The 15,733-nt window shown below is 39.3% G+C and overlaps 1 protein-coding gene across 8 annotated transcripts in view; it reads left to right on the top strand.

Annotated features, from left to right (window-relative positions):
* The window catches only part of ccdc141 (coiled-coil domain containing 141), a 129,676-nt gene that overhangs the window by 59,402 nt on the left and 54,541 nt on the right, over positions 1-15,733 (top strand). For all 8 annotated transcript variants that reach the window (XM_069935846.1, XM_069935847.1, XM_069935848.1 and 5 more), the window contains 5 exons: positions 2,987-3,159; positions 7,190-7,325; positions 13,107-13,226; positions 14,568-14,759; positions 15,390-15,563. In XM_069935846.1, the coding sequence (XP_069791947.1) occupies positions 2,987-3,159; positions 7,190-7,325; positions 13,107-13,226; positions 14,568-14,759; positions 15,390-15,563 (795 nt within the window). The remainder of the gene's footprint in view (positions 1-2,986; positions 3,160-7,189; positions 7,326-13,106; positions 13,227-14,567; positions 14,760-15,389; positions 15,564-15,733) is intronic.

Here is a 15,733-nt window from a genome sequence, read left to right as displayed (position 1 = left end):
CATAATTAGGCACCCACTGGGCGTAACAGGAAAAGAACCCAATACACCTTTTCAGGGCCTTGGAGCTGTGAGAAAGGAAAAGGTCCAGCAGCAGGCCCATGAGTTTGGGGTCAGGCCCAATAACTCCATTCTCCACAACACAGCCAAGGATCGCCAGGTGGGTAGTGCAGAAAACACATTTATCCCTGTTCTAGGTGAGGTTTAGGCATTTGGTAGTTGTGAGGAATTTCTGGAGGTTGGTGTCATGAGCTTGCCAATTATGGCCGCAGATTGTGATATTATCCAGGTAGGGGAAGATGGCACACAGGTCATTTTGGTCCATCATCTGGTTTGTCTCCCACTGGAAAACAGAGATGCCATTGGTAACACCGAAGGGAACCCTGAGGAAATGGTAGAGGTGGCCATTGCCTCAAAGGCATTGTAATGGCGGTCTTCTGGATGGATGGGCAGCTGGTGATTGGCAGATTTCAGGTCAATCATGGAAAACACATGATATTGGGCAATTTGATTGACCATATTTGCAACATGAGGGAGGGGATATGCATCCAGCTATTGACTTTAATCAATCACAATCCTGTTTTTACCCCCAACCTTGTCCTTCACCACTTGGGCTCTCCATGGACTGGTATTCAGCTCAATAATCTCCTCATTATGGAGTTGCAGGACCTCGGTTTTAATAAGGGCCCTATCACTATATTGTCTGCTTTTTGTGGCTATTCGCTTACATTTGGGGAATCTACAGAGAGTAGAGAGAGACCTTGTGTCAGTTGGGCCAGTGGGGGGCAGGCGGGATGCCTGATGAATTGCGAGTTGCTGACCTTGGAGGGGGGAGGGGGGACTGTGCTATTGCTTTGTGACACTCTTGAGGGGTGGGACTGAAAGTCACTGGTGCGTAGAACTGTAGCATGATGAAGAGTTTAAAGTCCCTGTAAGTCGTGCCCCACATGGTCAGCGTCCCGGTAATGTAGCTGCAGACCTCGGCTGAGTGGGACTGAGGCCAGGGTGACTTTATTAGCTTACTGGCCTTGCTTTAAGAGGGTAACACTGCACCATATTGGGGTGGATAAAACTCTGTGCTCCTGCTATCAAAAAGACATCTTGTCACCTGATTATTGATTGAGATGTCCATCATAGACCATTGATGTGGCCAATGTCAGTTCGTAGTTTGGCCCATGTTGACTCATAGGCTAAGAGCATAATGGTGGCGCCCAAGCGGTGGCGTGGTTATCCCTGGAAGTTGGTGGCATACAAGATGACAGCTCCCATGCTGCACAAGTGGTGGTACTGGGACTGGAAGGTGGCTGCGATTGACATAACTTTGTTTAGTGCCCCTTCTTCCTGCACTTCGAGAATGTAGTGTGCTTTGCCAGCCAGTGTTGTCTGGGATGCTTTGATTGGCCGCAAAAATAGCACTCTGGGGGCTCCTGGGAGACTGCGGCTGTGGTGGGATTGCTCATTGAACGCAGTAACGGGCTGCTAGCCTATGGACCCAAGATCCAAGATGGCGGCCCCCATGGGGTCCCAATGACATTCGCCAAGTATGCTTCCATGTTACCGGGGGCAATCTCCAGTGATTTCAATGGTCGATTGGCCCTCTTAAGTCTTACTTACTCTACTTGAGTAGTCTCTGGTGCACGTTGTCCGAGCAGATGCCTGTGACGTAGGCATCCCTGATCATGTCTCTATGTTTTGGATGGCCGACACCGACTGGAAGTTGCATGCTTGTGTAAGTCCATGCAGGACTTGGAGGAACTTGACACTCGATTGACCTGGTCATTGTTTGTGGGTACCCAGCATGCGCCTAGCGTATACCTCATTGACTTTCTCCCTGTACTGGTCCTTGACTATGTTCACTACCTCCATGTACGGTGAGGCGTCCCTGATCATCAGGAACATTCGACGTCCGACCTGGGAGAAGAGGACGTGCAGCTTGTTGGCCTCTGTGGCCATGACTCCGGTGGAGTTCTGTGGAAAGATCTCAAAGCAGCCAAGCCAGAGTTCAAAGCAATCTGACGCTTCTGGCGATTGTGGGTCGATCTCCAGCTTATCAGGCTTCAAGAGTTGTTCCATCACTGGGAAAAATATACTGTCAATAAAACTGATGCACTATCAAGATACTAGAGTTACAGAACTATAGGGTTTTATTTACAATAAACTTGAAGGTCATCCTGTGCTGTGAGGGGTTTTGGTGTTGGAGCCTTTATACAGGGTCAAGAGGGAGGAGCGAGGGGTACAGTCACAGGATGGGATGGAACCAGATTAATGAGTGTACAGTAGTTCACCACAGACCAAATTCAGGTAAATGGTACTGGCAATGTGTTTGGGGTGGATGAGCTTGGCTGGAGTGCCTGTTCCATGCTGTATGGCTCTAGCATTGACGTGGAAAAACCTGAAGGCTCATGTTTCAGGCTCATGTGAGGAGAATTGTTTTTAACCCTGTGGTTAGAATCTACAATACACTGATAATTGGAGTTGTTTCTGGACTTCTAAAAAAATATTATGTTCTGTACATGCCTACAAGAAAAAAATAATTTATTTTGTATCTTTCAAAGCTCATTTTCTACCTTCGAGTTTCAGTTCTAGTTAATTAAATTTATATCTAGAAAACAATATGACCAGCATAATGGAGAAAAAAGTATATTCCATAAATTACAATTTTCTCATATCGCAACTTGAACTGTGGTCATCTTAAAAAAAATTGTAAATTGAAATCTCAAACATCTTCTGTTCTTTAATTCTTTAATAAGAATTGCCTGTTATAATCTTTCTTAAACGATAAAGATGTGCTAAAGGGCTTTATATAGGAGCCTTGTAGACCTAAACATTAACTAAAATTATATGTGGAATGTCACAAGAAAACATCACAATTCCTTAAAAGCAACCAACTAATCATCCAACAAAACCTAGTATCGATAGGTTTTCCATAATTGTCTGGAAACTCTTGTTTGTTGTACTTGTATCCATGATCTTGTGTTTCTACCGATAGGGATTTGATGTACTGGGAGGCATAGAGGACCAGTTGAAACTAATGAATTTTAAGGCTCTTAGTTTGCTGGAACTTGCGAGAGAACACAAAACTCTGTGCCAGGCAATTGAGGATGCAACTTCAGATGCTCTACTGAAGGGACAAATGCTCCTAAGTAAAGTTGACTCGAAGAGGTAAGGAATGGATCAGGGTAAACATTGCATAAAGCATGCACAGCATTGAACACAAAACTGGCCATTTCATTAAAGACAATTATCATCATATTTCACTTGAGGTTGTACATTGTATCAGAAAATAGTCACTCATTAAGATTTTATTTGTTTCTCAGATATTTTTCAGAGCTATTAAGTGCACTTTTCAGCATGTTGTCTGGGTTTTATATTATGTTCCAAACCTTCAATAGCCTGTGATTCCGATGTTGGTACCCAATACTTTGCCCTGTAGCATCTGTGGCTGAATCATGAGTTGCTTATTGTTAATGTCCATGAACGTTGAAATTACACAGAGGGTAATCTCACCAGATTATGTGAGTACTACAGAAGGTGGAGAGAATACTTCCTTTTCATGGAATATTTAGAACAAAGATCACAGTTTAAAAATAAAGGATCATCCATCTCATGCAGACATGAAGTGATTTTTTTTCTCTCAGGGAATTGTGAATCTTTGGAATTCACTCAAGTTGCTGAGGAAGAATCTACTTCTTTTAATATCTAAGGGAATGAAGATGTGTCATTTTCAGGATGATGACCTAGATGCCAAGCACAGAATTAATTGTTCATCCCCAATTGCCCTTGAAAAGGTAACAATGAACGTAAGAGTGATCCCACAGTGCTAATGGGGAAGAAGTTCCAGAATTTGGATTCACTGAATACAGGACTGGTGATATATTTCCAAGTTCAGATGATGTGGGTGTGGTGATATGTAATAATACCACTAGGGCACCAGGGGTCATCCCGGTGACCTTGTCTATAAAGCAGTCCAGAGCTACAGTCTTGCCTTCCAGGTTCGTCTTGCAGAGAGACGAGACCTCTTAGCGTACATATTAGATTATTAAAGCTGTCTTATACTCGCACTGCTGGTGTGGTTATTGTCAGTACAGTGGGGAACCTGAAGATGATGATGTTCCCATGCACCTTGTTTGTCACAGATTGAGGAGATACTGTTAGTTGGATGGCACAGTTGGGTTAGCAGTTAGCTCAAAGCCTTTACGGTGCCAGCGATCAGGACTGGGGTTTGAATCCTGCACTGTCTGTAAGGAATTTACACTGCTATGGACTAACAACCCTTTTACATTTTGTTTGGGACTAAAGGGACTTTGTTAGCAAAGGAACAGCAATGGAAAATTCACCAATGGCAAATTCAAAATAATAGTTTTTTATTAAACAATTAATACATAAGATTTCTTACTTATCTCTAAACCTAACTCTGAATTCAACCCCACTATGTGCAATTGTAAATGCGTGTGTGTGTGTGTAATTAAAGACCACAAACTCTGAAAAATAAATATTTAAAACTTCAGCATAATTTTAGTCTTGCTTGAAGATCTTAAATTTTCAGTTTAGAAATAATTATAAAACATCTTTAAACTCACAATTCTCCTGATGAGTTGTTCTTGAGAGATATTCTTTAGCAAAAGTGACTATCCTTTGAGCCACCAATGCCTGTGAAAAGGAGAATACAAGTCCTGTCTTCTCAAGATCAAATCACCTTCTTTTGAATGAAGACGGGAATCTCTTTTCCATATGATTAAACTGTCCTTTTTATTCCTAGAGCGACAGAGAGAAATAGGCTTCTCTTTTGAAATCTTATTCTGTGTTCTCCTTTAGTTAGGCAGTTTCCCCCCTTCTGTTCGGAAATAGTACTACTGTTAATTCTGCATCTTAATAGAATCTTTGTCTTTCATTTCAATAATATATTGTTGGCATATTTATCATATCACATGGTATGTAACATCATTTCTGTCTTAGAAATTCATGAGATCTTTTGACACAGATGTGCTAAAAGCATTTAGGTCCATTATGCCTCCAAGTGAAACCTGCTCTCCTCTGAGCTAAAATACTTTATACAGATGCTTCTGAAATAACACCTATTGTTTATAGTTCTCAAAAACCATCAAAAATCCTTTCATCTTCTTGACTCCATTATCATCAAACTGGCTTCTATCTCAAAGAACCATGTGTGTTTAAAATGCTAATGTGTTGTCATTGCACCCCCGTAACCACCCAGACTAACTTATTAAAGCATGTTGCTTTGTCCTGGATGGTGTCAAACTTTGTAAAATTTGTTGGCTCCACTTTCACCTCGGCAAGTTATATTTCACCAGGCTCAGGTCTTTTGCCTTGTAATGATCAGCAACTCTGGGTTGTCAGGAAGTCCATCGCACTGCAGGATTCATAGCCCTTTACCTGCTCGTATTACAATGGTACTCATGTGACCGGACATGATGGTAACGTTATTGAAGTTGGAAGTTAGGTGGCTCGACTCTGACTTGTCACATCATGGGTAGAAAGGTATGTGAAGCAGAGGCTACAATCAGATCATCAATGTTCACACCAAACAGCAGAGCCATGTCCTCATTTGTACATGTCCCACGAGCCAGAAATCGATTCATAACTTATACTTTTCAATCACCTCCAACTCGCATCCTCCTTATACACTTCTCTCTCCTCTCACACCACCTCACCCTGTCGCCTTTCTCCCGCTTCCACCTTCCCTTCCATCTGGGAAGTCATATCTTTAGCAGTTTCCCCTGTGAGCCCTAATGCACATAATAACTGATGCATAATCTTTCAGTTGATTTTGAAGTTTATTTGCTATTTATTGCTTGATTTTGGGTCTTGTTTAAAAAAAATGGTACCAATGTTTCAGAAATTTCACGGATATCATATAAGGGGTCGGGCATCCTGCAGCAGGCACAGGCCAGCTATCACTGTTCACTGTTGCCACAAAATTTCTGAATAATGCCTTTGACAAGCATACCATTTATCACAAGGTACTGAAGGTTTTAATGTAGCATTTCCATGCATGGAAAACAATTGCTGGTTAATTGAAATCATCCAAAAGATACATTTTCAATCTTTACGAATGTTCATTAAGCACAGCAACATCTGCAAGATGCATTCAGGGGACATCTGTTCAGTTTCCATTGATTGAATAGTAACTTCTCACTATTATAGGGAATCTGTTAAAGACGTCATGTCCCGCTTATTAAATTTTCAGTCATTCTATTTTGCCCAAAAAGCATACTAGAAAGTCCCAGTAACACTGCATAAGCAGCCAACCAACAACTTGACCCAGAGACCTATTTATATGCACACACTTAACAGTCATTCGAAATATTCTGTCATGCTTTCAGATTTGTTCTGAAGGATGACAAGATCTGTTTCTTTACGAGATACTTGAAATGCTATTGCACCAGTTGTCTATAGGTGGCAGCAAATCAACAAGGAGGTTTACTGCATAGTACAGCACAGCCTGGGACCTTCAGCCTACGATGTTATGCTGCCCTATATAAACATCAATCTAATTCTACCCTTCAAGTACCTAAGAGATTTTCATATCCCTATTTTACCAGTCTCCACCACTACCACTGGCAGTGGATTCTTCACTCTCTGAGTAAAAAAAAACTTTGCTTCTGGCATCTCCCCTAAATTAATGTCCTCTGGTATTGGCTGTTGCCACTCGGAGAAAAGACACTGGCTATTCATCCATCTTTGCTTTTCATAATTTTATGCAGCCCAATTAAGTCACCTCTTATCCTCTGGTCACTTCCAAGAGAAAAGCCCCAACTCGCTCAACCTTTCTTTATAAGACATGCTCCCCAATCCAGACAGCATCCTGGTAAATTTCCTCTGCAACCTTTCCAAAGTTTCCACGCCCTTCCTATAATGAACTTAAAGCCACATTACCTAATTTTTCTGATTCCACAGATGTCGACTGATCTGCTGACCATTTCCAACATTCAATTCATGTATAAAAATTACTTTTTAAGAGTTTGGATTTTCTGAAAGGCATGTGCAATGGTTTGGAAGTGCTCAAATTTGCAAGGTCAGAGGGATGATTTGCTTTTCATGGAAGGCGTATAAGTTACAGATGCCTGGCTATTTTTATTATATGAATACCCTGAATTCATTTGGTACTCACTCAGACCCCTTACTGGTAATGGAGATGTATTAGCAGCTGTCTTCATCTGTTTCGTTTCAGAGTCGTTGGAATCCAGGAGATGATTGGCTACATTCAACAAAGAATAGATCAGTTGACTGGACAATGCTTTGCTGACAAAGAATTAGCTTCAAAGAAGCAACAACTAACTGCTTCATTTAATGATCATTTTGAAGAGGTAAAGAAATTCAGTACAAATAAATGTACTCCTTTTTATAAAACCAGTTCCTTACTTGTGCTCAGAAACCCCAACAAAATTATCCAAATTGTGTGTTTTATTTCATTTTTCATTCATGGGCTTTTGATGTCCCAGTCCTAATCAGCATTCATTCATTAGCCCAGATGTCCTTGACAAAGTGGTGAGCCATATTCTCAACATACTGCAATCTATATGATAAACTGTGTTTTCAAAAAGGGAGTTGCCAAATGTTGTCTCAACCACACTAAATTAACCATGATATATTTACCTGTCAGTGCGGTTTGTGAGTTGGAGAAACATTTGTAAGTTTGGCAGGTAATGTCTGAGCCAGCTTGATGTGTTTCTGCACTGCACCGTGCAGATGACGCATTTCGCAACCAAAGCGCGCTGATAGATGATAGAGTGACTATTTAGGACGATGGATCGATGCTCATCAAGTAAGCTCTCTCGTCCTGGATGAAGTTGAACTCCTTGATGTTGGAGCTGCAGTCATTCAGGTAAATAGTGAGTGTTCCAATTCACTGCTCTCTTTATTTAGTATATTCAGAAACCATGCAGATGTGGCCTTGTTGCATTGGTTCTATAGTCTAAAATTTTGTTCAGTTAACATCAACAACTCAATATTTAATCCAACAAAATTTATTTCACTTGTCAGTCTGATTGTTAGAAAAGGACAAATGCTGTGTTTTCTTTCCCACTTTCTCCTCAGTGAGTTGAGAATGTGAATCTCACTTATTACTCTTTACTATTTCATTTTATCTCTTTACAAGCAATTACTATTAATAAATAGGAATCAATATGTAAATAATCATGTTGCTAGCTCAAAATGAGGATTATATGTAGAAGACTTGCTAACCATTACCATCATATTTGACTGAATAGAAGTTTATGATTATATTTACAAGTTCCATGGAAGTTATACAATTACAATCATTATAAATTCAAAACAACTGAGCATTTAAAAATGAGACATAAATCACATCTGTCTTGACCCTACAGAAATGCAGGAAACGAGAACATTTGAAGGGGCAGGAATTGCTGATTATCCAGCAAAAGGTTGATGTGAAGATTTTGAATAATGAGCTCAATAAATTAAATAAAATGATCAAAAGTAATTTATGCTTGCTTTTATAACGCACCAAGATTTCCGTGAACTTAAAAGCTGCAAAGTATTTGTTATGCTGTGAATACTGACACAAATGTATAGGAAATTCTGGGCTCAAAATATAACGTAACCACCGTTTACTATATGATAAAGTTTTTAGTTTGTATATTAGAGACCTCTAGTTGTAAGCACAGCATCAGGCCTTTTGGCCCATCATGGCCATGCCGACCGTCAGGTATCTGTCCAAGCATATCTCATTTTCCACCACTTTAACGTTGGTGATTAAAGTGCTTGTCCAGATACTTCTTAAATGTGTCTCCCCATCCAATCTTGAGAAAAATAATTGAAATAGCTATACAGGTACACGATCCTGTATCCGGAACCCTTGGGGAGAGTGTGTTCCGAATTTTGGATTTTTCCAGATTTCAGAAAGCCAGATTTAAGCCCACCCGAAATGTGCTGCTTTATTCACCCCCACCCCCTTCCAGTCATGCTACCGTCTCCTCCCCACCTTGCCCGCCCGACTCGTGCTGCCAGTCTCACCCCCCGCCCACCCGAGTTGCGCTGCCGGTCTCTCCCCCTCGCCCCGTCCCCCCCCCCCGACTCACGTTGCTGGTCTCTCCCTCTCCCCATCCCCGACTCACGCTGCTGTCTCTCTCCCTCTCCCCCTCCCGGACTCGCGCTGCTGTCTCTCTCCCCATTTGCCGGATTTTGGAGCTTTCCGGATTTTAGATGTCCGGATAAAGGATAGTGTACCTGTACATAAATAGATCACTAAACATATTAGAGGGGAGCCACACCCAGCTAGGTTCTATCTTTAAACTACAATTGTGATCTATTCCACAAATTCATGGAAATGGTCTATTGTCTTGAATAATATATCTCCTTGATTCAACATGACCCAATCTTTGGCATTATTAAAGACATGAATGCTGAGTTATTAATAAGCTGAAGGTGGTGTATTTTTGGAATATAGTAGAAACAAGTTAAGAGAAACAGGCAGGACACTGGATTTGAAGCTACCAATCAGATAGCCCTATTCTTCATCCTGATACCTTACCTTTGATGTTTAGTTTGCAGATGTTGCAGAATATGACTTCACAACGTCACCTAATGTAGTTGAATTATGGCACTCTATAGAGTGAAACATTGGACAGAACAGTATGGATATTATTCATGCATTTTACTTCAGCGCAGGTTTGTAGCTTCAGAAGAGGATGGAAATACGTTTAGTAATTTCAAAGTGGCATGTGAATTTTTTGTAGATTTGGCATTTCAGGATACATTTAGCAGTCAGTTTTTAGGGAGGTTCTTATTTGTTGAAGGTTCCAAATAAACAAAAGCATGCCAATGGATTGAGTTGTGACTGCCCACCATAAATTGAATTATTATATCCCATGATATGATGTTGCATTATTTCACTTTAGAATATACTAAACTAAATTGTAAATTGAATATAATTGGCAAATATTTATTAAGCTGTGAACGACAAGTCTTGAGCAACAACAGCGCAATGCAACTTAGATTATAAATGGTTAACTATCTGCTCACTGAACTACATAATCTTTTCTCGTGACTCTCCAAAAGTTTCAGATTAAATTATGTTTGGAACTATTACACTGCAAAACACTTACAAGGGGAGAACATACAAGGAACAGCTACAATTATTTAATTCTATGCGTATCTACAATTATACACATTCTATAATGGGTGGCAAGGTTGGCATAAGTGAGTGACTGGTGTTGTTCCATTGCATATGTTTCATGATGGGGTACTTCAGAGTCGTGCGAGCCACAGAGAATACGGATGTTCCTTGCCTCTATTTAGAAATGTGACTGTTGAAGTAATGATTTTGACAATGAGTTTATGGTCAGATTTAATGTATGCACCAAAATTCTTACCTGCGTTCAAAGTGAAGGGAGAGAAGTTTAGGGGAGACACCAGGGGTAAGTTTTTTTATGCAGAGAGTTGTGAATGCCTTGCTGGGGATGCTGGTGGAGGCTGAAAAATTAGGGACATTTAAGAGACTCTTAGACAGGCACATGGATGGAATAAAAATAGAGGCTTACGGAGTAGGGAAGGTTTAGACCTTTTTTTAAGGAATATTTGGGTTGGCAAAACATCAAGGGCTGAAGGGCCTGTACTGTGCTGTAGTGTTTTCCATAACAGTGTACTAAGAGGTTGTGATCAGGGTGTTGTGGTGCTTTATGATGTTGGCTGCCTTCTTGAGGCCTTGCTTAACATAGATGACTGCAATGGATGAGAGTCTTTGATGGACTAAATTATGTTTGCTACTTTCTGCGGTGCCTGCATTCCTGGGCACTCGAATTAGCAAAGCAGGCTGTGATGCAACCAGTCAGTATATTTTCCACAGCGTGCCTGAAGATGTTTGATCGAGTCGCAACAACACACCAAATCTCCTCAGACTCTGGTGTGCCTTGTTCATAGTTGCCATGATGTGCAGGCGCCAGGAAAGGTATAACCAGTTAACAATTTCTGCACAGAAACAGGCCAGTTCACCACTACTAGGCCATGGTGAACACCTTCTCCCTCTTAGTCCCATTGACCCGCACCCGACCAATAACCCTCCACACCTCTTTCATCCACATACCTATCCACATTTTCCTTAACTATTAAATTAAATCCGCATCTTCCACTTCGGCCAGAAGCTCATTCCACACTCCCTCCACCCTCTGAGTGAAGAAATTCCCTCTCATGCTTCCCCTAAACTTTTCTCTCTTCAATCTCAATCCATGTCCTCTTGTTTGAATCTCCCCCACTCTCAATGGAAAAAAGCCTGTCCACATTGACTCTATCTGTCCCCCTCATAATGTTAAATACCTTTTATCAAATCACTCCTCAATCTTCTATACTCCAGGGAATAAAGTCCCAGCCCTCTCATCCTTCCCCTGTACCTCAAAACCTGAAACCTAGGCAACATTCTCATAAATCTCCTCTGCACTCTCTCTTTTCTGCTTATAATTTGGTGACCAAAACGGTACACAACATTCCAAATTTGGCCTCACTAATGCCTTATACAACTTCAACATAACATCTCAACTCCTGTATTCAATACTCTGATTTATGAAGGCCAACATACCAAATGCTTTCTTCACCACCCTATCTACATGCGACTTCCACCTTCAGGGAATTGTGCACCAGAATTCCTAAATCCCTTTGTCCTACTGCATTCCTCAATTCTACCATTTATCATGCTTGATCTTTGTCATATTTCTGCTGTTACAAGCCCAGAGGACCCCAAAACCCAGCAGCAATAGATATTCACCAAGACAAATAGTTACTTAAACAAAAGTTGCTTTTAATTATCTTTAAACATGAAAATAGAATCAAATTTTAACTTATCACTATTGACTTACTTAACCTAATTTAACCCCCTTCTAATTCTAAGCTCATGTGTATGTAATGCGTATGTAAGTTCAGAAAAGTTCTTTGGTTCACAGTCCAATCTCACTTCTCAATCCTCCAAGTTCACTGGTTACAGGCAATTCTTATACTGTGCACAGAATTTAACATTTATAAAGTTCACCAGGCTTTGGTACTTGAAAGGTAAATGGTTACCGCTCAGGAAGGTTCTTGTCAGTTTTCAGAGAGAGATTCCTTTTCCAGGACATCTGCAACTGATTCCTTCTCAATCAGTCAATCAGTCTATTATCAGCTCTTACTAAAGAATGAACTTGGTAATATTACGCCTCACGTTAGTAATTTCACAAATGATGTTTTCACATTAATTGCCATTGGTAATTTTTGTAATTTACAGGGTAATAATTCAGGTCTCGTGCTTGATTAATCAAAATACTCGGAAAACTATGCTGGAGGTTAAGAAATGATATTGAAGCAAAGTTTAACAGCTGTAACAAAACAATATTTTTTCCTGGAAAGCATTTATTTATTTTCAAGAATTTAATTTATTTTCCTTTTGGTCACCAAAGTGTAAGTTATTGATGCAAATGGGAAATTTTATCCAGAAAGTATTAAAGTCAGTTGAACATTTTGACAGTAATTAGACCACGGTAATCAGGAACTTGTGTAATGTTGACAATACTTCACTCAGTGGAATAATAAGGACAAATGAACAATAAATAGAAAATGCACGTCGGTGGTTCTCAACCTTTTTCTTTCCACTCACATACCTCTTTAAGTAATCCCTATGCCATCTGTGCTCTGTGATTAGTAAGGAACCACTTAAGGTGGTTTGAGAGTGGGAAGGGACGATTGAGAATCACTGCTCTAGACCCAATTGTTACTGAAGTATTCTGCTGAGAAAAATTGTCCTTGTCCTATTTCCCTTGGAGTAATGAAACCATGCACAGAATGAGTCAATTAGATACGATTAAAACAGTGGTTTTCAAACTTTTTCTTTCCACTCCCATACCACCTGAAGTAAACCCTTACTAATAACAGAGCACCTGTGGCATAGGGATTACTTCAAGTGGTATTGGAATGGAAAGAAAAAGATTGAGAACCACTGATGTCGGTAATGCTTTGTGACTCATTTGACAATTTCCATTAATTAGAAATGATTTATTTAAATTTATCAAATTTATTATATATTGCACCAACTAAATCAACATTTCGGATTACTTTTAAAGACTTTCTGAAAATGGACTTAACTAAAAATTGTACTATATCTCAAGGTTTCAGAATATCTGCAGGCATGCAGAGCTCAACTTTCTAGTAAGTTAGAGCCAGGTTCCTGCCTCTCAGAATCTGAAGGTGTTCTGGAGAAGTATCTAAAATTATCCGATCAAGCCAAGGTAATGCATATTTATTTTTTTTTTGTAAATCTGTTTGTGAGTGAAGGCAGAAAGTTATTGCTTTTTAACCTTAGAATGACAAAATGTGTACATGCTTATTAAAATATTGATAAAAGTGCAGGAATCAAACACGATTGTGGCAGGAGAAAATTCATGTAGGTCCTGTTAAAGATCCCCTTACCCATGATCAGAAATGAGTCACAGAGCAATTTATTTAAGTATTATCCCCTCAGAATGATATTAATTTACTGTTTCACAAGTGCAGATAACTTGTTCTTTCAAAATGTATTCAAGGAATTCAGTAAGCTGGAAAGCAAAGCCATCCTGGTCTAGTTATAACATAGACCTAGATTTCCCTGGTGTTCAGGAGGAACTCCAGTTCAATTCATTGAAATCAGGATTGATTTTTAAGGTGGCCATTAAAATTAATGGAGCCTTTTTGTAACACGGGGTGCTCACATTGTCCCTACCACATTTGAGAAGGAAGGAGACTTGAAACTATTGTTTCTTCAAAATGAATATATTTTTTTGTCTTGAGAAATATTTTTTTACCACTTCAACCAGAATCTGTTCCGCCAATGCTTTATTTTTTTCCCCACTCTTTCATCTTTTTAAGTAAAGCAAGACTGAACTTTGAAATATTGTTTTTGTCTGTCTTAAACGATCTTCTGATTCACAAGCCTGTGCCGCCCAATTACACCCATGTGACCAATTAACCTATAAAACCACTGTGTCTTTTGGATCGTGAGAGGAAATTGGAGCACTGGAGGAAAGCCACGTAATCACAAGAAACAGCTTATCGACCGGGTCAGATTTGAACCTGGAGCTTTCATTACGTTGTACTAAGGGCAGCAATTTAGATTTTAAAACGAGGAGCCTGCAGCAATTTTATTTCTTATATTCTCTCAAATTTCCTGATGTCATTCAAAGAGGCTATTTGGCCAATCATCTGGAATCAATCCCATGCCCCCACTTATTTCCCAATCACCAATTCTCTCCAATAGTCAACTATTCCACCTGATTCTCCAACTAACCACCTACTCTGGGGGTAATGTACAGTTGACAATTTGCATTATTTTTATCATCAGGTACTGTGTATTGTAATAAAAGGATGTTCCTTTGCAAGAGTGTACTTAGCACATAAATGGATGAAGAATGGTAGACTTCTTTCAGAAGGAAAATATTACTGATGCCGGAAAATGGCAACACAAACAGTTGATAATGATCAGATCAGGCAGCATCTCTGGAGAAAAAGAGAGTAAATATTTCAGGTCAACATGCCAAAAATAATGAAAGTCTATTGATAAAATATCTCTTAACAGAGTAATATATTTGTTTCAGGTGATAGCATATGAGTTAATTTATATTGAAGACACCATTAAACAGGCAGAAACATTTGAAGTCCCGGAAGTAATAGCTTTTTCTGAAAAACTTATTATGCGACATGCGGAATGGAAAAGATTATGTTGGAATTTGAATGCACGAGTTGAGCATTTACAGAATTACGTGACCTTTCTGAGACAAGCTGAAGAGGTGAACTGTTTAAATTTATCCTGTTATGTGATGCCAATTTTCAATATTTGTTGCGTATTTAAAGTACTTTTTGATTTTTTAATTTTAAATTACAGAAGATTTGTGGTTCTGATGTGAGCAAATTTCATAGAAAAATGTTGAACTATAGTTTGCATAATGTCAATCAATGAAAATAATATTTAATGGATAAGTTCTACTTTCAATTATCACTGTGTTATCCACTCATTATTTTAATTGCTTACTCAGCCAATAAATAGTCTGCGAGTTCTGAATCATAATATTTTTTCTCTCTGTATTGCTCAGTTTGTTTGCCTGCGCCCATTGATTAGGGGTTGCTTTGCGCTACCATTTAGTGGTAATTTTGCCTCGTCCACAGGAAAAAGAATCTCCGGGTTGTCCGTGTTGTCATGCATGCACTCGGCAAACATTGAATTTAAAGCTCCCTATTTGTGTTAAATTTGTTTAATAAGATTTCAAATGGTATTTTGCTGAATAATCTTCCTTATTGTTTGTTAGTTTAGACTTCAAAATTCTTGCCCATTATAAATCTAATTACGTCATTTCAAGATTAAGTTGTGTGACAAGGGATTTATTTTGAAAGTGATCCATTATGCATATGGCAAAAATTAGGTTGAAGCATCAATGAGGAACTTTGAAGATTGTTACCGCTCTCAGACTAGAAAAGACAATGAAGAAACTGTTCAATCAGCGTTGGAGCTTGCTGATTCCAAATGGCAATTGGTCCTTAAGAACTTCTTAGTTCTAGAAGATCTAGCATTCAACTTAAAGAGTGCAATAAATATGGTAAGTTTTTTTTTAATCTAATGAACCCATATTAATGCAAATCCTTGATTCGTTTTTACAAATTATAGGGTTCTTCACTACTGTCCTTTCATTTATATTTGAGGCTTGTCTTCTTTCCATGTATCCATTTGAGCCACGATTCCCAACTTTTATTTCTGCAGTTTTATGTC

The sequence above is a fragment of the Narcine bancroftii genome, chromosome 4 (genome assembly GCF_036971445.1).
Source record: "Narcine bancroftii isolate sNarBan1 chromosome 4, sNarBan1.hap1, whole genome shotgun sequence".
Classification (NCBI taxonomy): Eukaryota; Metazoa; Chordata; class Chondrichthyes; order Torpediniformes; family Narcinidae; genus Narcine; species Narcine bancroftii.
Note: the sequence above shows the minus strand (reverse complement) of the source record. Positions and strands in the feature narration are given on the sequence as shown.